Source organism: Pan paniscus, chromosome 3 (genome assembly GCF_029289425.2).
Source record: "Pan paniscus chromosome 3, NHGRI_mPanPan1-v2.0_pri, whole genome shotgun sequence".
In the NCBI taxonomy this organism is placed as follows: domain Eukaryota; kingdom Metazoa; phylum Chordata; class Mammalia; order Primates; family Hominidae; genus Pan; species Pan paniscus.
In genome coordinates, this window is record NC_073252.2 from 56,473,867 (window position 1) to 56,498,237 (window position 24,371).

A 24,371-nucleotide genomic window follows, 5' to 3' on the forward strand; every position below is an offset into this window, starting at 1 on the left:
TTTGTTGTTTCAATCCAGTTCTAGACACCCTCCCTCTGGTTGTCTCATTTAAGATAACATCTATTTTAATTCTCAGCCTTTAATTGTGAAAAGAAATTGACTGTTTTCTTACTTTTAAACTATTTTCTTTTTCCCATAGTGGGCACCTCTAGGCAAAACTTACACCTCTGCTCTTGCAGGATGACAGATTTTATATCTGCAGTGGGTAAACGTGGGGTAAATGACAATAGAACTTCAGCTGCAGGAAGGGCTATAATCTTGTGTCTTTCAGTTCTCTCTTTGACGGAATCATTGGTCTTGTCACGTTAGTTTAATTATGTTTGAAATGAGTCACACAGAGGAAGTATCAGCTTAATTGGAATGAAGAAGCTTTTAAAAAATCAGTTTTTTTGAGCTCTGACCACTTGTTATTCTTTATGGAAACAATTCTATGGGCAGTACTTTGATCTCTCATATCTGGCACAAGTGTTTTGGAAATCTTTCATAACAAAAGAGAAGAACAGCCTTGTTAAGGTTGTGTTTGCTTATGCTATTTTTCACTTCTGTTTTTAATATCTTTCAAAACTCAGCTTTTGCATATTTTGGACAAGCCATGACAGAATAACATAAAGAGCACAAACTGGACAGGTGTACATTTGAATAACGTCAGTGGTGTTTTTTTACTTACAATATGGGTAGGGAAGTGACCATATTCTATTTGCCTATCAAATTTCTACCTCCTTTTTATTTTTAAACTCCTTAGAAAACCTCCCCATCGTTTAAATTTGCAAATGATATACATCCTGAACTTTAGTCAGAGCAACAGAAGTCCCATGTTTGGGCAAGTTAAACTATTTGATATTACATAAAGTTCCAACCAGTTTTCTCTTGAAAACTCTGGATAACTGCCCTGAAGCTTAGTCATGTGCACAGTTGTATGGGGTTATGCTTCAAATTACACAATCCAGAGCTGAAAACTGGTGTTTTCTGCTGTAGATGGTAGAAAAAATAAGGGGCCAAACACAGAATATATTGGATGACTTTTGGCCTCCTATATTTGTGTGACAAAACTAAGCTGTCACGTCTGCGAGGGTCACCGAGAATTTGACTGGCATCCTGGGGATTCTTATCTTTAGCCCTATGACATAGCATCAGGTTACTTTGTATTTTTAGTTTCTGTTTTTCATTGGTATTGACTTTTCCATTCCTAACCCCCCTTCTATGATAATTATGTCTGCCACTTTCTGATTATTAAGCTGCTATAGATTTGGGGAAATGGGTAATTTTATCTGCCATAAGACTAATTAGATTCTGAGTCAGGACCTGGTAGTTTTCCTTTGAGTTAAAGTTATTACCTGTAGTTGGGCTTTATGACATTTGTTTTGATTGGCTGTATTCTGAATAGTACAGCTTGCTGGAAAATTAACAAATATATTAGGATTACCTTCTCTACCTCATAAGGCTATTGTGAGACTCAAATGATATAGTAGCCATAAAACACGCTTCAAAAGAACTCAAAAGTAAAGAGGATAAGGGATGACTTTTTTCATATTCACTACCATTAGTATTAATAAATATTTTTTGTTGCCACCAATGAAATTTGGGCAGAGTCAATGCCATAAATTCCCTATAAGTGAATATATTTTAGTCATAAGAAAAACAGACATTACTGAAGAGATTCTTAGATAATAGCAACCATTTGCCTAGAGAGATCCAGGAACACCTTGGGTCCCTAATGGTTCCTGGCCCATCAGGAATTAAATAGATACAGATGCTGGTGATGATGATGATGATGATGATGATGATGATGATGATGACAATGGAGATGAGGATAATTATAATTATTGTTAATCTATATTGAATGCTTACTATTTTCAGGGCACTGATTCAAGAATTTTATACAAATTAACTCTTTTAATCCTCAAAACAACCCTATCCTACCTCATGCTATTATCATTTTTATTTTACAGATGAGGACACAGGCACAGAGGGGATAAGAAACTTGTTTAAGACCAGATAAATAAAATAAAATTGAGTTTTGACCTGCCGTAAAAATAAATATTTGTCAGGTTTCATGTATTCTGAGCACTAGAATGCACTTAAAATTGCTAGTTTCTTTATGAAATCATAACTTTCTGGCAAAATTCTCATACATTTTCCTCCTTCGTAAACTACATTCTTCATGGTAGTCAAGGGCCTTAAATGATAGGCACTATATTTTATTATTTTAGAGCCACTCTACCTAACAATGTTTTGAATGCAAAAGGTACAATACATATTGACAGAATGTATAAAGAACACTTTTATACCCAAACTCCCCTAAGAGTATTGTGAAATATCTTTATAACAATTGATCATCTTGGTTTCTACTAATTCAATCTGGACATATGTTTTACAGAATCTATATAACTTGTGTTTCAGTATGTAACTGAATTATTATGTCAAAAAGATATGCTCTATAAAAGTACAGGAAGCATTTAAAACATATATCGACCACTTTGGTATGAATATAATTTTAATAATATCATAAAATTGTTATAACTTTGGACAATATATCCACCTACAGAGGCCCACAGTATTACTATATTAATATTGTAAATCTGGAAACCATCATAGGCTTCAATATGAATGGAACTGATATACTTACAAGATTTATTACTTTTCAGAATGACACGCTGGGGGGAATTTGACGATCTCTATCGTATTAGTGAGCTGGACAGGACCCAGATTCCTATGTCTGAAAAAAGGAATTCCCAGGAAGGTCAGTATCAAAATCTTATTGATTGGGAGACTTAATTTTTAATTAGTGTAAAGTATGACTCCATATGTTTCTCTGAAATCTAACCTTTTTCATACTACTACACAATAAACTCTTGTTTTATATGTATATATATTTTTAAATATCTTAGGAGCATAGTAACTTAAGTCACTATAGTGCTTGTATGATGTTTAAGAACCTTACTTTGGTATATAAAAATATAATTCTTAAAAAAATTATATTATGTCACTTAGATTTATTAGAATAGGGAGAGCTAATAGTTTTAATAAAGTTTGTATTCATAAAATTGTTAAATATCTTCCCCAAAGATTAGAGTCATTTATTATTCTCAATAGCTTTATATGTTAGGCCAAGCCCATCAGACCTAATTCTGTATATTTTTAGAAGTTGAACGTTTTAGTTAGTTAATAGATATGTCAATAACATTACTTCTCAGAAAGACACAGATATGCTGGAGTCAATTTTATATTTGATGGAGTTATTTCAGAGATCTTTTTAAAAGAGAAGTATACTTAAGGATCACATGGATCCATACTGAACTTGGCAAACCAATGGGAAATGCCAGCTCCAGGGATGTGTGACATTAGTAGTTATAATCATAATGGTGATGATGTGAGAGTAATAATAGTGATATTGATAGCTGTAATCTGATGAGACTCTGGTAAGTATCAGGCATAATATTTTGTATTTTATATGAATTTTTTCATGTAATTCTCATAAACACATAAGATTCAAAGAGTAGTGGATGCTGATGACTGAAGCTAGAATGAGGGGTGGTGGACAGAATTCATGTGCCTGAAATGGGGCTGTGATTTACGAAGTCAGTTCAGTGTGAACAAGGGTATCCCACTAGCATTAACTTCATAAGCCTACCAGCAACTTGCAATGTTTGTTCTCTTTTTTTTTTTTTTCAAATCATTCTCAATTCTGCCTCATCTGCTATTCCACAAGAACCCAGATCCTGTGACAAACATGATGTTCCTTCCAGGGTTCCCTTTTCTCTTTATGCCATGGGATCTTTACATCTTGTTAAATATGGGCCCTTCCAATTTTCTTTTAGAAATATATATTAAACCCAAGGAAATCCCAGTATCTTGGCATCAAAGACATCATAAAAATATATTTGTATTTAAACAGCAGTGCTAGAGAAGGAAGAAATATCTCATGCCTATTTGATAATGTTCTAATTACAGTAGAAAATTATTTAAAATCCTAAAGTAAAATAAAACACAAATGCCACCACATGGTCTTATTCTTACATATGAATATGCATAGGAGAGGAAATTGAAAAAGGCACTATCAATTGGATACAAGCAGAAAGGGGGGCAGAAGGCAGGTTTGAATCTTCTGCATCTTAGGCTAGTAACACATTGTAGCTCAATTCAATTCCATTTAAACACCTTCTGCCTACTCAATAGATACTAGAGTTGTTCAACGCTACACTATAATTTTATACTCTAAAATCTGCTATAGAAATTGTAATAATTCAGTAACCAAATTTTGACTAATCAATTATGAATCATTTTTAAATATACATGACTCAATGAGAAGAAATAATAGGATAGTGGACAACTAAGTGAAAAAGTCATTCATATCATACATCTGGAATGTTCTAAAAAGAATATAATGTGATATATTACAAATAGTAGGACTAGTCCAAAGCATACTATTCCTTTTGCTTGTATAAAAGATGGGAACAAAATCTTTCAATGCTCCACATACCATATAAATAGCTTCTCAAAGAGCTTTCTGTAGTTTTATAGGAAAACTAAGGCCCAGTGTTTATTTTTTAGGAAAAGCTCCAATGAACTTGGGCCAACATATAATGGGGTGGGGGGAAGGGGGAGGGATAGCATTAGGAGATATACCTAATGCTAAATGACGAGTTAATGGGTGCAGCACACCAGCATGGCACATGTATACATATGTAACTAACCTGCACATTGTGCACATTACCCTAAAACTTAAAGTATAATAATAATAAAATAAAAATAAAAATAAAAAATAAGGATCCAGACCAGATTCTATCATTTATGAGTACTATGTCCATAGGAAAGCCACTTCAACTCACTGTACTTTTTCTTACCTGTAAGAGATCAAACCTGATAAAGTATCAGGTTTATTCCAGCTCTAACACTCTGAAATGCCACAAAATGCACTCCCCAATAAATTAAGATTAAAGGAATGCCCAAACCCCAAACATGATCATTGTGATCATTTCTTATGAAACATAAGAATGAGACATAAGAATTTTATATGAGATACTGGCAGAATTTGCTGAGTCAGTCTCAGGCAACATTTAATAAGTAAATATGCAGCTAAGCAGTGGACTATAATGCTTTTACACAGCCAGAAAATAGCAATATTCCTAAAATTAATGAAAGCATACACAAATCCACTCAGGATGCTAGGAGACAGGCAGCTGAATGATATGAGCTTATAATCTATTCTTCCCAGACTATTTATCTTATCACAGCAACACCCTGAAGCCACATGCAAAGGATGAACCAGACTCCCCAGTGCTCTATAGAACCATGAGTGAAGCAGCTCTGGTGAGAAAAAGGATGAAGCCTCTGATGATGGACAGAAAAGAAAGACAGAAAAATAGAGCCTCTATTAATGGACACTTCTATAACCATGAAGTAAGTGAGTTACAATTCCATTAATGTAATATAAAATAAGGTTCCCTGTTTCACTAACAATACCACTCAATTCAATTCACAATTTAAAGTCATAATAATAACAGTAGCATGTCTAACATCTTGGGGGCACTCTCTATGTGCTAGGTATTAAAGTAAATGTGTTTTAAATAGATTTTTACTGAATTATCTTATTAATCACTAAAACAATCCTATGAAATAGGTACCATTATTTTCTTTACTTGACATATAAGCTAATTGAGGCTTATGGAGATTAAGCAATTTGTCTTAGATTATGCTACTCTTAAGTAGTAACTCTCAACCTGAACCCAGCTTTGTCTGACTCCAGAACACAAGTTTTTAACCACCATGACGGGTGAACTCTATCACTGTACCAAGCATTAAAAACATGCAGATGAGGCAGCCAATGTCTCAGCCAGCATAGAGCTCAGGGATTGAGCAGGGAAACCAACATACCAACAATAATACTGGAATAATGTATGTGCTACAGAGTGGTTGGATCAAAGGACATTTGAACGTGAACATTGAAATAAAAGGAAAAAGCCACAGGCCAATTTATTCCAATAAATCGAACTTCTCATGTTGCCATGTTCCAGGTCTTTTACCTATACACATACCGTTTTTATATAAGTGTAGTTGTAGTTTAGATACAATTCACATTCTGCTTTTTCACTGAATATGTGTTAAATTTATATGTGCCTTTCCATAGTGCTTGTAAGACATTACATTTTGCTGAAGGTAGAAAATATATCATCATTTTTTTCCAGAACTCAAATATTTTTCATGTGATGTACTTTAGCAATCATTCATCGCTCCATCTCATAAATACTTAGCACTTACACTGTGCCAGGTATCTTCTGAGGCCTTTAATAAGAAATAGGAACTCATTGCTTTGTAGGCTTTTTCCTGTAAGGATTTCTACTTTATTTCTTCTTCTTCTACCCTTGGGGGGTAACGATAGTGTGTCTTTGGAGCCTGGTGGGGAGAAACCTCTCTTCTCAATTATTTATTCATATCAGAATTTTAGGGTTCCAGAATCATTCTCATAGCTATAGAGTAGCATTGATAGTCCCCCACAGAAAGGTACCTACCAATTGTCCTGTTTCCCTCTTCACAGAAATTGTGTTGTATGTCATTATCTTGTGGGGTAATTTGTGTTGAAGAAGGAAAGCCACATTGCTCCAAGCAAGTGGCTTTCAGATTGGATCACTTGTGCTGGAAATGAAATTGACACTAGGTTAGCAGCACGGAATGGTGGTTAAATGCTTGGGCCCTGGAGCTTGACAGCCTGGTTTTACATTCTTGCTGAGCAAGTTTCATTCTTCTTACTTTACAAGGCTATTGATGGGATGGAATGAAATGAGGTAAGTTCAGCATAAGAATAGTACCTGGCACAAAAGAAGAACTCGGTTTACATTAGCTTATGTTGTTGCTGTTGATTGAATGAGCTCAAACTGGGACTATAGATATTTTACACAAATGTCATTCACTGCAATTTAATAACTAGCAGAAAACTATACAAACAAAAAAGAAAAAACAAAGCATTCTATCAACAATTATACAATGACGGACATCTAGGAATTTTAGTGGATATGTTTCTTAAGTTGCTGTGTGTCGTAAGATATGTTTTTATACTATGAAGCCCCTTGTTAATGCCAATATTGTTAGGCTATGAATAACACACATATTAAAGGCTTAGATTGTCATATCTGGAGATTAGTTATGGTGAATATAACTTGACCAGTAGTATATTTCTATCAATGTGATAGTAAATGATAGCAGGTTTCATTATATGTTTTGGCCAACACAACTGATATAAAGACTATAGATTTAAATGCTGCTCTGAAAAACAAATTCACTATATGTTGACATTTTAGAAGAGCTCTTAGAGATTAGTCTTACTATCTTATTTTATAAATGAAGTCATTTATCAAATATATGTTAAGTGAGTCAATAAAGATGTTAAATGAGTTGACAAAGTTGGAGTTCGTGGGCATTTAGTGGGCACTAAAATCTAGGTCTCCTGAATGGTAATCCATGTTATTGTCATAGTGCATGAAGCTTCTTCACATAAACAACATCAAACCACGTGTACAACATATCATATTCACCTTAGCGCAGGATGAACATGTGGTTTTTCAGGGCTGCATAGAAATCGTAAATGTCACAGAATAACTTATCAATGCTCTAAAATGTCTACAAATATTGAATTTTCTCATACTTATAAAAGTTTATCCTAGACATTCTCCACACATCTTCTCAGAAAACTTATTTACATATCCACATTTTTACTCACACAAATGCCGCGTGTGTGTGTGCGTGTTACATGTGTGGGTGTTATAAATGTTTGTGTCTGTATACTTTGATGTTAATTTACTGATCTCTCAATATAGGACTTATCTTTTTAACAGTCCAATGAGCCATCCCAAAACCCACCCATCTCTACATCTGCTGAACCCATCCCATTTCTACAGAGCCTTGGAATACTTGGAGATTGTGCATATAAATAAAATATGTGGAAATAAATCCTTACTTAATATCTCTATCCGTTTTTAAATATGCATCTGGTGACATTCTTTCTTACTTATTTTGAAATCTTAAACTGCACTAAAGAGGGGTGTAATTGTCCAGTGAAAAATGTTATAAGCATCCTCAAATGGTGTTTTACCTAATTTACTCTAGAAACAATATAAAGCTGCTTAAAAGAACACATAATATTCAAAAACAACAAAGAAAAACAAACAAAAACAAAACACATTTTTTAAATTAATGACCTTGGATTTTTTTTTTTGCCCTATAAGAAGATTATGTTCAGGATATTGAATACCCTTAATATAATATAATTTTAAAGACTTATGTGACAATTCTTTTTCTAGACATCAATTTTCATTCCAGCCTTTGAATCAGAAACTAAGGTCAGAGTAAACAGTAACATGAGAACTGAAGAAGTAATAAAGCAACTTCTCCAAAAATTTAAGGTAACCTTTATCACTTAACTGAGCTATAAATATATTATATATAATTCAACTATAAACACACAAATCCACTCTTCTGAAACAGATCTATAAAGGTGTAAATCTAAATTGGATGTTGAGCACTGAAAGATTCTTTCCTTTGTATAACACCTTTTAGTAACTATCCCTTGAAAAATTATATAATTCCCATAAGAGCAGAGAAGATTTTATGTCTAAAAGTGAAAAATGGAAGAGAGAAAACAGACATGATTTGGGTCTGGTCAGGTTAGAAAACATCATATAACAACAAAGAATTTATATTTGTTCATTTTTTCCCTTGACAGATTGAAAATAGTCCCCAGGATTTTGCTCTTCACATTATTTTTGCAACAGGAGGTAAGAAAGCTTGATCACACTTTGTACCTGACTCTAGAGTGTTACAGTTTGCTGCCCAGGGGGAAGGCAGAACAGTTTACCTCATTCTGTGGAGAAAGGGGAGGAATGGGTAGGAGAAAAGGAAGGAGTGGTCTTTAGAACATTATCTATAGTCCACAATTTTAAAGAAAGATAACTTAAGAATAAGGTATCCCTGAAGGGTTGATTATATGAAAGAGTTTGCTTGTTGGCCAGACATTAAATTATCTAAATGGAGATCAAAACCCTCTGGAACTGTTTCGGCATTTTTGTCTTTGCTCACCTCTGTAACTTTCTTTTTGGCTTTCCTTTCTGAGTGTTGCTCTTAGAGGAGTCATGATTGCATACCTGTTCTCTCTGACATTGATATTGCCTCTTTTTTAGCACAGGGTCTGACACATTGCGGGAGTGCTATCTCTTCCTCAGTAGAGATGCATATTCAGAACTTCGTGGTGAGGGGTAAAAGGTTAGAAGCAGAACATTGGGAAGGCGCTGTAAGTGGGATGCTAGGAGCATAATAGAGAGAATAGAGAAAACTTAAAGTGATACTGAAATGAAAGTTTTTAAAACTGCACAAATGAAAAATTTTATATATCAATTTGTAGAAAAAACTCATGCTATAACTTAAGTGTCAGAATGTTCAAGCCAGAAATTTATTAGAATAAAATAATACATTTTGATGCCAGAACAACCTTAAGAAAATGAAAGCTGTATCTCCAAACATATATAAAATTAAAGTTCTTATAATTGAAAGCTTAAAGATCTATAATTAAAGACTTAAACGTTAGACCTAAAACCATAAAAACCCTAGAAGAAAACCTAGGCATTACCATTCAGGACATAGGCATGGGCAAGGACTTCATGTCTAAAACACCAAAAGCAATGGCAACAAAAGCCAAAATTGACAAATGGGATCTCATTAAATTAAAGAGCTTCTGCACAGCAAAAGAAACTACCATCAGAGTGAACAGGCAACCTACAAAATGGGAGAAAATTTTCGCAACCTACTCATCTGACAAAGGGCTAATATCCAGAATCTACAATGAACTCAAACAAATTTACAAGAAACAAACAAACAACCCCATCAAAAAGTGGGCAAAGGACATGAATAGACACTTCTCAAAAGAAGACATTTATGCAGCCAAAAAACACATGAAACAATGCTCACCATCACTGGCCGTCAGAGAAATGCAAATCAAAACCACAATGAGATACCATCTCACACCAGTTAGAATGGCAATCATTAAAAAGTCAGGAAACAACAGGTACTGGAGAGGATGTGGAGAAATAGGAACACTTTTACACTGTTTGTGGGACTGTAAACTAGTTCAACCATTGTGGAAGTTAGTGTGGCGATTCCTCAGGGATCTAGAACTAGAAATACCATTTGACCCAGCCGTCCCATTACTGGGTATATACCCAAAGGACTATAAATCATGCTGCTATAAAGACACATGCACACGTATGTTTATTGTGGCACTACTCACAATAGCAAAGACTTGGAACCAACCCAAATGTCCAGCAATGATAGACTGGATTAAGAAAATGTGGCACATATACAGCATGGAATACTATGCAGCCATAAAAAATGATGAGTTCATGTCCTTTGTAGGGACATGGATGAAATTGGAAATCATCATTCTCAGTAAACTATTGCAAGAACAAAAAACCAAACACCGCATATTCTCACTCATAGGTGGGAATTGAACAATGAGAACACATGGACACAGGAAGGGGCACATCACACCCTGGGGACTGTTGTGGGGTCGGGGGAGGGGGGAGGGATAGCATTAGGAGACACACCTAATGCTAGATGACGAGTTAGTGGGTGCAGCACACCAGCATGGCACATGTATAGATATGTAACTAACCTGCACATTGTGCACATGTACCCTAAAACTTAAAGTATAATAATAATAAAAATAAAATAAAATAAAGATCTATTTTTTGGAAAATTCTAAGGACACATATATATTCATATTCTAGTTGTTTAGGAAAGAAAGAAAACCAAAAGATATAAAATAAATGGTAGCAATACTGGACTGTGTAACAATTTAAAAGATACAAATAGTAGATTACAAAGAATATTGTCAATGTACTCCAAAGATTAATAACTATAATACCAGTAATTTCCTACAAAATGGTAACAAAACAACAGACAATCCGATAAAAATAGAAAAAAGCATGAAAATACAATTGAAAGGAAAAACTATAATAACCAGTTAAATAGTTTTAGAAAAGTCTTAAATTCAGTGAAATGCAAGTAGCTAAGGAAATGCAAGCTCAAGCCACACCGTAATATTATCTTGCACTTCTCAGATTGGCAAAATGCTTTAAAATGATTCTACCCATGGCTGGCATGCATCAGAGTAAAAAGATATTTTTATGCAACACTAGTGAAAATATGACTTTCTTTTTATTGGAATTTATTCTTGCAATATTTATTAAAATTTACAGTATATATGTCCTTTAACTTGACCATTCCATTTGTGAGAATCTATCCCACAAAAATATAAGCACTAGTGCCTACAGATTTATGTGCAACGCTGTTTATAAGGACAAAAAGCTAAAGACAAAGTTACTCATCCTAGGGAAATGATTAAATAAGTGATTGTTGGGCTGCCATTGAATGGAATGAGTAGATTTATGCCAATAGAATGGAAGGAGTTCCATAATATATTTTAAGTGAGAAATGCAAGATGCCTAAAAGTATATATAAAAGATCCCATTTTTTAAACAGTTACAAGCTCCCATTTAAGTATGTGGTATATATGGTCTTATGATTAGGGAGAAAGGTATGGAGTGATAAATACAAAACCATTGAGATAGATTACCTGGTGGGGGATTGGGGAAATGCAGATGAGAGGATGAGAAGGGGGGTGTCAGGCACGGTGGCTCATGCCTGTAATCCCAGCACTTTGGCAGGCCGAGGTGGGCGGATCATTTGAGGTCATGAGTTTGAGACCAGCCTGACCACTATGGTGAAACCCCGTCTTTACTAAAAATACCAAAAAAATTAGCCAGGTGTGGTGGTGCACACCTGTAATCCCAGCTACTCAGGAGGCTGAGACAGGAGAATCGCTTGAACTCAGGAGGCGGAGGTTGCAGTGAGCTGAGATCGTGCCATTGCACTCCGTCTAAAAAAAAAAAAAAAGAGAAAAAATGATTTGTTTAAAGGTGTGTACAATAGAAATAGCAAGCACGATATGATTACCTTTATGTATTATAAGTTGTGTGAGGGGGACACTCAAAGGGTAATGCAGAGTATCTCAGGGCTTGGAAATTCCAGTTGTGCTTTACTTCCTGCTTTATACTTTTCTCGTTTGTTCCAATTACAATAGCATGCATGTTTGGGGAAGGGAATTTTTTTTTAAGTTTAAAAAAAGCAGTTTTATTAAGAAGTCTTAAATGATTGTGTGATAACTTGAACAGCTAGGTTGTACAAGATTTGAAAATTCCCTCTTTGGTGTTCTCCAAGACTTGGATTCCATTCACATGCACCTCGTTCTTTCCTCACACCTCTAACTTTAGCCTGCAGTTGAGCAGAAATATGGCTTAGTTTCCTTCCAGTCATTTTTGGGCTCCACACAAGGTGCTGGACCTATGAACGAACAAGCGTGTTGTTTTTATAAGAAAAAAATGTCTATTTTCATTATAAAAAAGTAGTTCTTTATAATTTCACCTATAAAAATCCCATTTTCTTTTATATTTTGTGTCAAAATTTTGTGTATATCCATAACTGAGGATAATAATAACTAGACCCTTTAGGGACCAGAAATAAAGAAAAGAAGAGAGCATATGGCTCCTGTTTGGGCAGTAATCTGGAAAACAGAGATAGGTGGGTTTTAACTTTATATCTACAAAGCCCATTACAGTGTATCTCACACTGTAGTTCATTTCAGATTACCTATAGAGCTCACTTAAAATACAGATTCCCAAGCCCTTCCAGATCAGGGGACAACTCTAGGAATATGCATTTTTAATAATCATCATCATAATTTTTTAATCATTATTTTTAATAATCATCCCATAAAGCAGAATCATGAAGCAAGAGGATGCTAAACCAAGTTAACATTGGACCTGAAGGTCAAAAGAGGATTCTGGTGGGTGGATGAGAGGAGCTAAATTGTCAAGGCTCCCAATTGCTTCAGAAATGGCAGAGGAATTAGAACAGTAAACACTGACACTGTGTGAACAGGAATGGGTAATGTCACTTTAATTGTGGGGAGGCTGGGCTTTTGAGTTCTAGACTCTCTCTTGACTCTTTTCCTGGGATAAGTCCAGCTCAGGGAATGAGAACAGTTCTCACTGTTCTGAAGAAAGTAAGCAAGGTGAAGGAGAGAATGAGGAAATAAGATGAATATAAGGACACTATGTTTTGTTCATGCTTTATTCTGATAAAAATGAAATCCCAGATGTGAAACTACTTTGACAGAAAGCTATAAGGACTTTTGTAGCAGGAGTATTTATATTATAACTTTTGGAAATTTGAAGTTCTGGAAACCCACCAGATTGGAAGATATTTTCTTTCTCTATCTCATTTTCATGGCTGAATGGATTAAGCCCAGATGAATGAATAATAAGAATATTATTGATCTCAAAAACCTCATGAATATATTTTTAAAGATGAGCCAAGAATTGGGTGTGGAGCGAGACAAAGGAAGAATTGAAAATAATTACATGGTTTTGGACCTGAAGAACCGGAAAGATGGAATTACATCAACTCAACTTGGAAAGAACCAATAAATATTTGTTGTATGGATGAAGGAATGCTGGAATGAAACCTAAATAATTATTGAGGCATGTTGCTTTATAAAAGTCCTATCAGACCGGAGATTTGTTTGAACACTCTAATCAAAGGAAGGTTGAGTTCTTTGAGACATTAATCAAAACTTGAGATACAGTAAGAGAAAGAAGTTCATTTAAGTTTTAATTTCAATTTGCTTTTCTGAATAATTGCCTCCTGTTGCAGGTGTTATTTTTTTCAAAGTGAGTTAAATACGAAAAATAAATTGGAAAATTATCTTCCTTCTTTTCCTGCAGCATGAACTTCTGATTGTGGTTGATTCTTGTTTTCACTGCAGAACAAAGACGACTAAAGAAGACAGACATTCCGCTACTGCAGAGGCTCCTACAGGGACCTTCTGAAAAGAATGCTCGCATTTTCCTCATGGATAAAGATGCAGAAGAAATTAGCAGTGATGTATGAATACCATCATCCTGAATCTGTTTTTTGCTTCCCTCCTGACTCAGCACCTCTTGCATAATTGTTCTGCTTTCTTTTTTTCTTCTTCTTCTTCTTTCTTAGGTGGCTCAGTACATTAACTTTCACTTTTCTCTCTTGGAATCCATTCTTCAAAGATTAAATGAAGAAGAGAAAAGAGAGATTCAAAGAATAGTAACAAAGTAAGTCAAGAGCATGCACATTGGATACTCCGTTCTTTAATATGTCCAATGCACAAAATATGTCCAATTTTTAATAGTCTTTCTTCTCATTTTCAGATTCAATAAAGAAAAGGCGATTATACTGAAATGTCTTCAAAATAAACTAGTAATAAAAACAGAGACAACAGTTTAGCAGTACAAGCTTCTATTGCTAAAACATTTCAAAAAACTCAGAGATATTACTATTTGTTGAATGCATAAGTTCTGTACTTGCATTTATACGAACATATATGAGACTTGAATCGTAGAAAATTGAATGTCAAAAAAACCTCGATTTTTTTTGAAGTGATGAGGTTAACTAGGGTTCACAGTTGGACAAAATGAGTTTGAGTTTAGTTTCAGTAACTGAAATAAGCTTGAATACTGCATATGCCAAATAGCTTTTATAGTAAACCATGTAATGAACTCAAATTTAAATGGTGTCTTCAGATAAGCAGTTTAAACTTCATTTAGCTTGGACTCTCAAGAGAACTGAAACATAATCAATGGATTCAGAAATGACTCAGAAAAAAGAAGCCGCCAGTTCTTGGAATGAAAAAGAAATACAGTCTTACACCATCAAGGAATCTACCTGATAGTGACATTAGCTTCTTGAAAACTCTGGCATTTTCATAAAATCTAGGACTATCTTAAATGGCCTGTTGACTTCTGACTATCTAACATCAGAGCTGTCTGGCCTTTGGAAAGGAAAAATTATGGACTCTTTTAAGAAATCCTAATTGAAATTTTCTGAACCTCCCCCCAGCCCTTTTATTCTCTCTCTTCTGCTGATGAAAGACCTTTCATCAGTTCAAAGCTTTTCTTAAGCTCTTTTTTAAGTTAATTGAACTTTTTCTTTATTTATTTTTCAAAAAAATGTTTATATCACATAGACATATTACATCAGCTAAAGCAAGACTTGGCCCACAAATACCTATTTGTTGCTGAATGAATACAACGGATAAAGCAAGGCTGTTGTAGCTGAAGTTACATAGGGAATCCCAAACTCTGCCCTCTTAGCATCTTATTCTACATGACAACTCTCAAGGTACTCACAGATCTGTTTAAGCCACTTGAAAAAAAAACACTAAAAATGAAGAAATGCTATAAGTATAATCTATGATTTTATTTATAAATTCTATATTAAAATGGAATTATATGCAACATTCTTTCATTCTGTAAACTAATTCCATTTGCATTCCTCATAAGCATTGTAGTAAATTGATCATATTACATGTACTAAGGAATGAGATTATATGCAGTAAACCCAACTGGAAGATTAACAATATTAAAATATGAAACATTTTTAAGACAAAGGCATTACTTCTCAGTATTACCAAACCTAAACTGGTTGAAGGTGAAAGTGTGCTATGGCCTTTTCAAGCCTAAGAAGTCTCTCTTACTGAGTAAACCAGAGGCTTGCATCGCTATTCTTTCACCTGTCAATATTAATAAGAAAATAGTCTCATCTCACTTAAATGAGGCAAACATAATAGTTAAAATTCAACATACTTATAAAAAACTAGTGTCATGTACCTGCCATGAACATGACAAAAGGTTAATCTTCAATAGACTGAAATGTATAAGAAAAGAACCAAGTCTTACATAGAAAAAAAGGTAGATATGAAAAGAAAAATCACAGAAGAGAGAATGCAAATGGCCACTAAGTATATGAAAAAAGTCGTATCTTAACAGTGAACAACTGTGTTAGTCTGTATCAATCAGAAGACAGAAACAAGGTAGTAATTTAAACAGGGAAAGTTTAATATAAATAATAATTAAGCTATGATAGGAGAATAATAATAAAGATGAAAAGAGAAGGTACCCTAAGGCTGAGGGAAAGAATCCTAACAAGGAAAGGCAGGAATGAGGGTTTCAGAATTCACTGGAGAAAGTGTGGTTGCAGTCCACTGGAGAGAAGTTTGCTGGCTTGCCCAGGCCAGAGCAGGACCACAGATACTGGACAAGCTGGTACAGCCAACCCCCTAGGTGTGGACCAGCTGAGGCAGGTGGGCAGATATGAAGAGGGACTTGGGGCTTTGCCAAAGGGTAAGCACAAAGAAGGAGTCACGGGTTCTGTTCGAGGCACTGTTGAGATTAGGAGCCGGAGGGACCTACTTTGCAGGAACCTAGCATAACTTTGTGTGACGAGACTGCACAAGACAAAGCTCAGGCAAGTGGCTCAGTAGTTGGCCAGCCCAGCAGGGTCCTCTGTATGAGTGTGCACCCAGCTGAAGAGAAGATATGGAGAGCAGCAATTGGAGCTTCAGGACCGGCTTGCACTGTGGCTCCAGGTTATACCACCACTGCCCAAAGCAAAAGCTGGAGAAGCAAGTGGAGAAATGCTGGAGAAAGCTGCACCCTACAGGCAACCAGCACTGCAGAAACCACTCTAGGCAAAGTAGTGAAGGAAAAAAGCCTGCTCTCCAGTAACCTGGCCTGTCAGCCTGGAGGAATCAGGAAAGACCCCTTCCTCTTGCAGTGTGTCTCCAGCGCCCTCTACTGACAAAGTATGCCATCATGCAAGCTGCAAAGGAAACATTTAAAGAGCCTATATCTATTTTCACGGAGCGGGCAACCAACAGTGAATGTGGAGCTGAGAGACAGTAAAATAATAACTGACATGCCACCGAAGTACAAAGTAAAATAAATAAATAAATACACATTTTGGCCTATTAGCAAAGATTAAGAAATGATAACATTAAATACTCAATAAATCACCATGAGATGGGGACTCAAACTTCTGGTAAAAATACAAATGGATATAATTTTTCTTGAAGGCAATTTAGTAGTCTGTTTATCCTATAATTCTACTTGTAAGATCCTATCATATGAAAATAACCAGAGATACAAAGACATTCTGCAAAGATATGTTTTATATTGTTATTTATTGTGACAAAAGGAAATAAAAAGCCTAAATGTTCAGAAAATTATTTTAAAAGGTGAAAGAGGGAAATAGGCCATGGACGGTGGCTCACGCCTGTAATCCCAGCACTTTAGGAGGCCAAGGTAGATGGATCACTTGAGGTTGGGATTTCGAGACCAGCCTGGCCAACATGGTGAAACCCTGCCTCTACTAAAAATACAAAAAATGAGCCGGGTGCAATGGCAGGCGCCTATAATGCCAGCTACTCGGGAGGCTGAGGCAGGAGAATCGCTTGAACCCGGGAGGCAGAGGTTGCATGAGCCGAGATGGCGCCACTGCTCTCCAGCCTGGATGACAGAGCAAGACTCCGTCTCTAAAAAAAAAAAAAGAGGGAAATAAACATTTATTTGTATATTGTTATGTAGCCATTAAAATTCCGTTTCCAAGTAATTTTAATTACAGGGGTAAATTCTTATATATCTAAATAAGAATATACACATACACATGTTCCAAAATATTTATTATGTACTTAAGGCATATATATTACATATGTGTGTGTGTATATATATATATTTGTGTGTGTGAACACTAATATTTGCATATATATATACACACAAGAAATAAAAACATGTTAAAAATGGCTATATCTGCATTGTAGAATTATGAGTGATTCATGTTTTTCTAACTTCCCTATCTGTATTAAGTGTTCTATAGTTTATATTTGTTACTTTTTACATCAGGAAATAGTAAAGTGATTATTTAAAACTTATGAACAAAAAAGTAACAAGCACATGCAAGCACAGAGTTCTACCAAATGCAAAAAATTTCAAATCAATTATTCAAATGAGACATTAACATCACTTCTGTGGTAGTTTTATATCCATAAAGTCTGATTCTTCTCCTTTGAAGAGATGGAGCTTAATCTTCCTCATCCTGAAAATGGGCTGGACTTAGTGACTTACGTCTTTTTATTTTATTTTTAATTGACAAATAATAATTGTATGTATTTATGGGGTACAATATTATATTATGATATATGTATACATTATGGAATTATTAAATCAAGCTAATTAACATATCCATAACCTCTTTTAATTTCTTTGTGGTGAGAACATTTAAAAATGTACTCTTTTAGCAATTAGGGACTTACTTTTAATACAGGAAAATGGAAGAGACTGTGAGACTTTGAAGTAGGTCATAAAAGTCACTGTGGCTTCCTCCTTGCTCTCTCTTGGATCACTTGCTCTGGGGGAAGTCAACTGCCATGTCCTGAGCAGCCCTGGAAAGACCTACATGATGAAGAACTGAGACCTTCTGTCAAATGCCAGCAAGGAATTGAGGCCTCCTGTCAACAGCCATTTTAGAAGTAGATCTTCCAGCCTCAGTCAAGCCTTCAGATGACTGCAGCACTGTCTAATAGCTTGACCGTAATTTCATGAGAGACCTTCAGCCAGAAAACCCAAGGAAACCATTCTGGATTCCTCATCCTCAGAAACTGTATGAGATAAGAAGTGTTTGTTGTAGTATGCCGCTAAATTTGGGGCAATTTGTTACATAGCAATGTATAGCTCATACAATTTCTGGGAAAAAAAATAGTTTATTTTAGAATCATTTTTGCATAATGCAAGAATATAAACTTGTCACAGAATCATTTATCCTTGTTTTAGGTGGTCCAAATATTTCACTGTCAGTTATATATTAGCTCAAATTAAATTTTAGATAATATATATTATTATTAATGGTAAAGAATGTGTCACATTTATCTTTATAGCTTTTCTGTACCTAATATTGTGTCTTGTGCGTAGGATGTGCTCAATAAATTTGATTGAATAAATAAGTGAACGAAAGAATAAATGAATGAGTGAAGGAATTATCTGAAATATTTTTATAAAATTCCCCATATGTATGTATTACTTATTACAAGTCTGGTCCCATAGCTGAAAAAATATTAAACATTATATATATATGTTTTTCCCTGATATAGTGGTATATTTTATTATTTCTTGGCTCTACTATGAAATATTCAGTTAGGTGTCATTACTGTTTAATTTGGTTTAGGGCTATTTAGATTGGTTTTTGAAACTGAAGGGGAAAGATGCCCCTTGCAATGCAATTGATGAAGTGATAAAGATAGCAGGTATAACTATTAGGTGGAGGCATATATATGGGAAAGAACGAGAAATAGGATGTAGTTACAGAGGGCAAAACCTTTCAATGACATTCATTTGTCTTCTAAATTAATAACATCTAATACCTATTAGATTGAGCCATTTGAAATTGCCAATATTTGACCTACAAAGGCAATGATTTCATATTGTTCAAACTAATAACAACTTATTTGCTGGGCACTATGTTTAATATTCATTACAATTCCATAAGGAAATTATTCTTTCAACCTCATGCTACAGATAAAGAAAGTAAGCTATGGAGCAGTTAGGAGATTTGCCAAGGTTTTTAGTAGAAGAAATAGGTAGGATTTAAACTTATGGCTCCAGAAGCCATACAGTTAACCACCATAATCTGTGGCATCCCCCTGAACTATGCTTCCTGAATCTGCCATTCTAAAATGTGTCCTCATTTTTAAGTGGAATAATAGTACCTACTTCATTGGACAGTTGGGGGAGTTACAAGAATAGCACATGTAAAGCCTGGCACTTTGCACATAAGAATGTGATAAATATTAGCTATGTTATAATTAAACTTCAGTATATTCCCCAACCACCATCGTAGCCTTATCTTCTACTAAGTCTTACTGCCCACAGCTACGTCATTTTTGTCTTAAAACCAGCCAAACTAAATCACTCAGCCTTCCCTGAAACACTGCACACTTTAGCACATCTCTTTCTGTTGAAACATTCCCATTTTCTAGTCCCTGGTTAGGGTCACTTCTTCCATTACCTTTCCTGGTCTCTGTAACAATGTGTGATCTCAAGCTCCTGTGTACCACAGTTTCAGTTAGCTCTGCTCTTGTGACACCAGAATTTTGAAATTTGCCTTTTATTATAATTCTTTATGTGCTTATATCTTGTATAAATGCATTAGTGATCTGGTGAAATCATATTCATATTTGTATTATTCCTTGTAGTATCTAGCACAGTGTATTGAATGCATTAGGTACTCAGCAAATGTTTATTGGATCTAATTCACTAATGCATATGAATGTGTTGAAGTCACTGAAGTGAGGAAAAATAATTACTTAAACTCAAGGAAAGGGTATTAGAATGATAATTAATTTTTTTATAGTTCTCTAATCAAAATAATTCATTCATTTAAGCACTTAGTTTTACTTTATCTTTTATACAAAAATATCTGGAAAAATAAAAACAAGTCCAAATGATACCCATCAGTTCTTTATGTCGTTTGCAGAAAGATTTCCAAAGAAAAAAAGTACTATCACAAATAATCACTTCAAGCTCAAATTAATTTAAGTGCATTATATTGTATTGGTGCCAATACAGCATCACATATTTAGGGTAAAGATTAAAGGTGAAACCTTTAGGAAGGTAACTTTATTATGAAGCTTATGATTAGGAAGTTAACTTTATTATGAAGCTTATTTCATTCAGTTTGGCAATAAACATTTTCAGTATTGGCATAGACAAAAACTCCAAGTTGCTTTTAGGGTTTTGTTCACTGTGGAAACTTGGCAGACAATTCCCAGCTTGGTGTGGCAGCCCATCACATCTACCTGAGCCCTTTGAAAGCTGTTTGATTTCATGTTTCTGTTTCTGCTCTTGAGAAGCAGAAAGCTTGTTGTTGAGAGAGAGGGGTAATTACGGTGGGTTTTCTGAGGGTTACAATAATTAGATTTCTCTGCTGGGTAAGAAAGGACAATTTCAGTGTAGACTGGCCAGTGTTCTTGAGCAACTTTGTGAGCACCTGAAAATTTATTTTGTTGATTCTTATTTTGAATATTAGATATGTTTCATGATTTATAAGAATAAGTGTAGATCTCATCAAAGATCCTACATTGACATTTTCTGGGATCGTTTAAGCTCCCCGTAGACACTAGTACTTTTTGATCCATTTGGACCCTTAGGAAAAGCAAACAAACAAATAATTACATTTGTGAGGAAAAAAAAAAAGACAAAAAAAAGTAAAAACCTAAATACATATGATCACAAAATAGAAAAATTTCTATGACTTAGCTGGGAAGGGCAGAACAAATTGGCCAAATAGAAGCCTCCACCAATCATCATTCTTCTCCACCAAACAGGAACACCAAATTTAACAATGATTTACACACACACACACACACACACACAAAGAAAAAGAAAAAAAGAAAAAACCTTCATTAGAACCAAAAATCAGATGAGCAATCAAAATACCTGGTTTTAATTTCATATCACTGAAAGAGGCATTAAGAGGGTAGGAAAGACAGTCTTGAATTGCAGAAACCACCCATCCTCCATCCCCCAGCAGCTGTATGGTGTGGAGAATCTGTGCACTTGGGGGAAGGAGAGCACAAGGATTATGAGATTTTACATTTAACTCAGTGCTACCTTGTCACAGTAGAAAGCAGAACCATACTGAATTCATCCAATTTCTACCCATGGTGGGAGCATTTAGACAAGCCCTAGCCACAGGGAAATTGCCTGTCTCAGTCATTGGAATCTGAGTTGCAGCAAGCCTCAGAACCATGGGCTGAAGTTCTCTGGGATGCTAAAAAAAACATGAAATGCAGTCTAGACCACGAGGATTGCAACTTCTAGGCAAGCCCTAGTGCTCTGCTGGGGTCAGAGGCAGTGGATTTAAGCAGCACAAAACCTTGTGAGACACCAGCCAGGGTGGCTAAGGGAGTGCTTGCACACTCTTCTCCCAACCATAGGCAGCACAGCTTACAACAACTAAAGTGACTCCTTCCTTGTGCTTGAGGAGGGAAGAAGGAAGAATCAAAAGAATTTTGACTTGCATCTTGGTTACTAGCTCACCGACAATAGGATGGAGCACCAGGCAGAGTCATGAGATCCCCATTCCAGGCCCTAAACCCTGACAACATTTCTAGACACTCCCTGGGCCAGAAGTGAACCCACTGCCTAGAAGGGAAGGACACAGTCATGGCAGGATTCATCATCTGCTGACTAAAGGGTCCCTGGGCCCTTTATAACCAGCAATGATACTCAAGTAGTATGCTGTGGGTTTGGTTGAGACTCTGAAATGTGCTGGCTTCAGGCAAGACTGAGCACGTTTCCAGCTACGGTGGCTATGGTGAGAGACTCCTTCTACATGAGAAAAGCAGAGGGAAAAGTAAAGGGGACTCTGTTTTGTACTAGCTTGGCCACAGTGGAGTAGAATATCAAGCAGGCTCGTGGGGTCCCCAGTTTTAGGCCTCGACACTTGGACAGCATTTCTGGACTGGTCCTGGGCCAGAGGGGAGCCCACTGCCCTGAATTGTGAGTCATTGGCCTGGCAGCATTACCACAAGCTGACAGAAGAGGACTTGGGCCTTAAATGAACATCAGTGGTAGCCTGGCATTAGTCCCTGTAGGCCTGTGGTGGTGGTGGCCACAGGGAGATATTCCTTTGCCTGTGGAAAGGGGAGGGAGGAGGAGAGGGATGGACACTGTCTCATTATTTGAATGCCAGCTTAGCTACAGAATAAAAATCATCAGTTAGATTTCTAACATTTTTTATCCCAGGCCTTGGCTCCTGGACAGCATCTCTGGACTCACCCATGGCCTGGGGGAGCTCACCGCCATGAAGGGAAGGACACAAGCCTGGCTGGCTTCAGCATCTGCTGATTATACAGCCCTAAGGCATTGAGTGAATATAGGCAGCAACCAGGTGGTAACTACCGTGGACTTGGGTGAGACCCAGTGCTCTGCTGGCTTCAGGTCTGATGCAGTGCAGTCGAGTAATGGTGGCCACAGGGGTACTTGTTTCATTTCACCCTAAGCTCCAGGCAGCTCAGCACAGAGAGAGAGAGACTCTGTTTGGGGAAAAGTAAGGGAAGAGAACAAGAATCTATGCCTGGTAATCCAGAGAATTCTTCTGGATCTCTTCCAAGACCACCAAAGCAATACTTCTACAGGCCGGCAAGAAACACAACATTGCCGGGCTTAGGGTATCCCCAATGCAGACTGGCTTAAATCATAACACTCAAGTCCCTTTGAATACCTGGCAAGCCTTCTCAAGAAAGATGGGTACAAATAAACCCAGACTTTAAAGACTACAATAAATACCCAACTCTTCAATATTCAGACACTGACAAACGTACGCAAGCATGAAGCTCAGCCAGGAAAACATGGGGAAAACATGACCTCCCCAAATGAACTAAATAAGGGACCATGGACAAATCCTGGAGAAACAGAGATATGTGACCTTTCAGACAGAGTACACAAAATAGTTGTTTTGAAGAAACTCAAAGAAATTCAAGATAACACAGAGTAGGAATTCAGAATTTTATCAGATAAATCTAACAAAGAGATTGAAATAATTAAAAACAATCCAACAGAAATTCTGGAGATCAAAAATGCAACTGACATACTGAAGAATGCATTAGAGTGTCTTAATAGCAGAATTGATCAAGCAGAAGAAAAAAATGAAACAGAGCTACAAGAGCTAGAAAAATAAGCTCAAAACAGAAAATCTAATTGTTGTTGTCCTTAAAGAGGATTAAGAGAATGAGATGGGGTAGAAAGTTTATTCAACAGGGTAATAATAGAGAAATTCCCAAACCTAGAGAAAGATATCAATATCCATGTACAAGAAGGTTATAGAACACCAGGCAGATTTAACCCAAAGAAGACTACCTCAAAAGATTTAATAATAGAACTCCCAAACGTCAAGGATAAAGAAAGGATTCTAAAAGCAGCAAGATAAAAGAAACAAATAACATGCAATGAAGCTCTATCTGGCAGCAGATTTTTCAGTGGAAATCCTACAGGCCAGGAGTGAGTGGCATTACATATTTAAAATGCTGAAGGAAAATACTGTTACCCTAGAATAGTATATCTAGTAATAATATCCTTCAAACATCAAGAAAAATTAAACACTTTCCCAAACAGACAAAAGCTGAGAGATTTTATTAGAGTCGCAACTCTCCTGCAAGAAATGCTAAAGGGAGTTCTACAACCAGAAAACAAAGGGTATTAATCAACATTAAAAATCTTCTGAAGGTACAAAACTCACTGGTGATAGTAAGTACACAGAAAAAGATAGAATATTATAACACTATTATTGTGGTATGTAAACAACTCTTAACCAGAGAGACTAAAAGATGAACCAATCAAAAATAATAACTACAATAAATTTTCAAGACATAGTACAATAAGACATAAAGAAAAACAACAAAA

The 24,371-nt window shown here is 35.8% G+C and overlaps 1 protein-coding gene across 2 annotated transcripts in view; it reads left to right on the forward strand.

Annotated features, from left to right (window-relative positions):
* Nucleotides 1-19,043, forward strand: part of RASSF6 (Ras association domain family member 6) — a 48,912-nt gene extending 29,869 nt beyond the window's left edge. Inside the window, exons 5-11 of one of the 2 annotated variants that reach the window (XM_057302086.2) lie at nt 2,646-2,740; nt 5,216-5,400; nt 8,295-8,396; nt 8,717-8,768; nt 13,871-13,989; nt 14,095-14,192; nt 14,289-18,999. In XM_057302086.2, the coding sequence (XP_057158069.1) occupies nt 2,646-2,740; nt 5,216-5,400; nt 8,295-8,396; nt 8,717-8,768; nt 13,871-13,989; nt 14,095-14,192; nt 14,289-14,364 (727 nt within the window). In that variant the 3' untranslated portion in view covers nt 14,365-18,999. Of the gene's footprint in view, nt 1-2,645; nt 2,741-5,215; nt 5,401-8,294; nt 8,397-8,716; nt 8,769-13,870; nt 13,990-14,094; nt 14,193-14,288 lie in introns of both variants that reach the window. The other variant, XM_003832338.5, reaches the window with a different exon arrangement.
* Nucleotides 19,044-24,371: the final 5,328 nt, after the last annotated feature.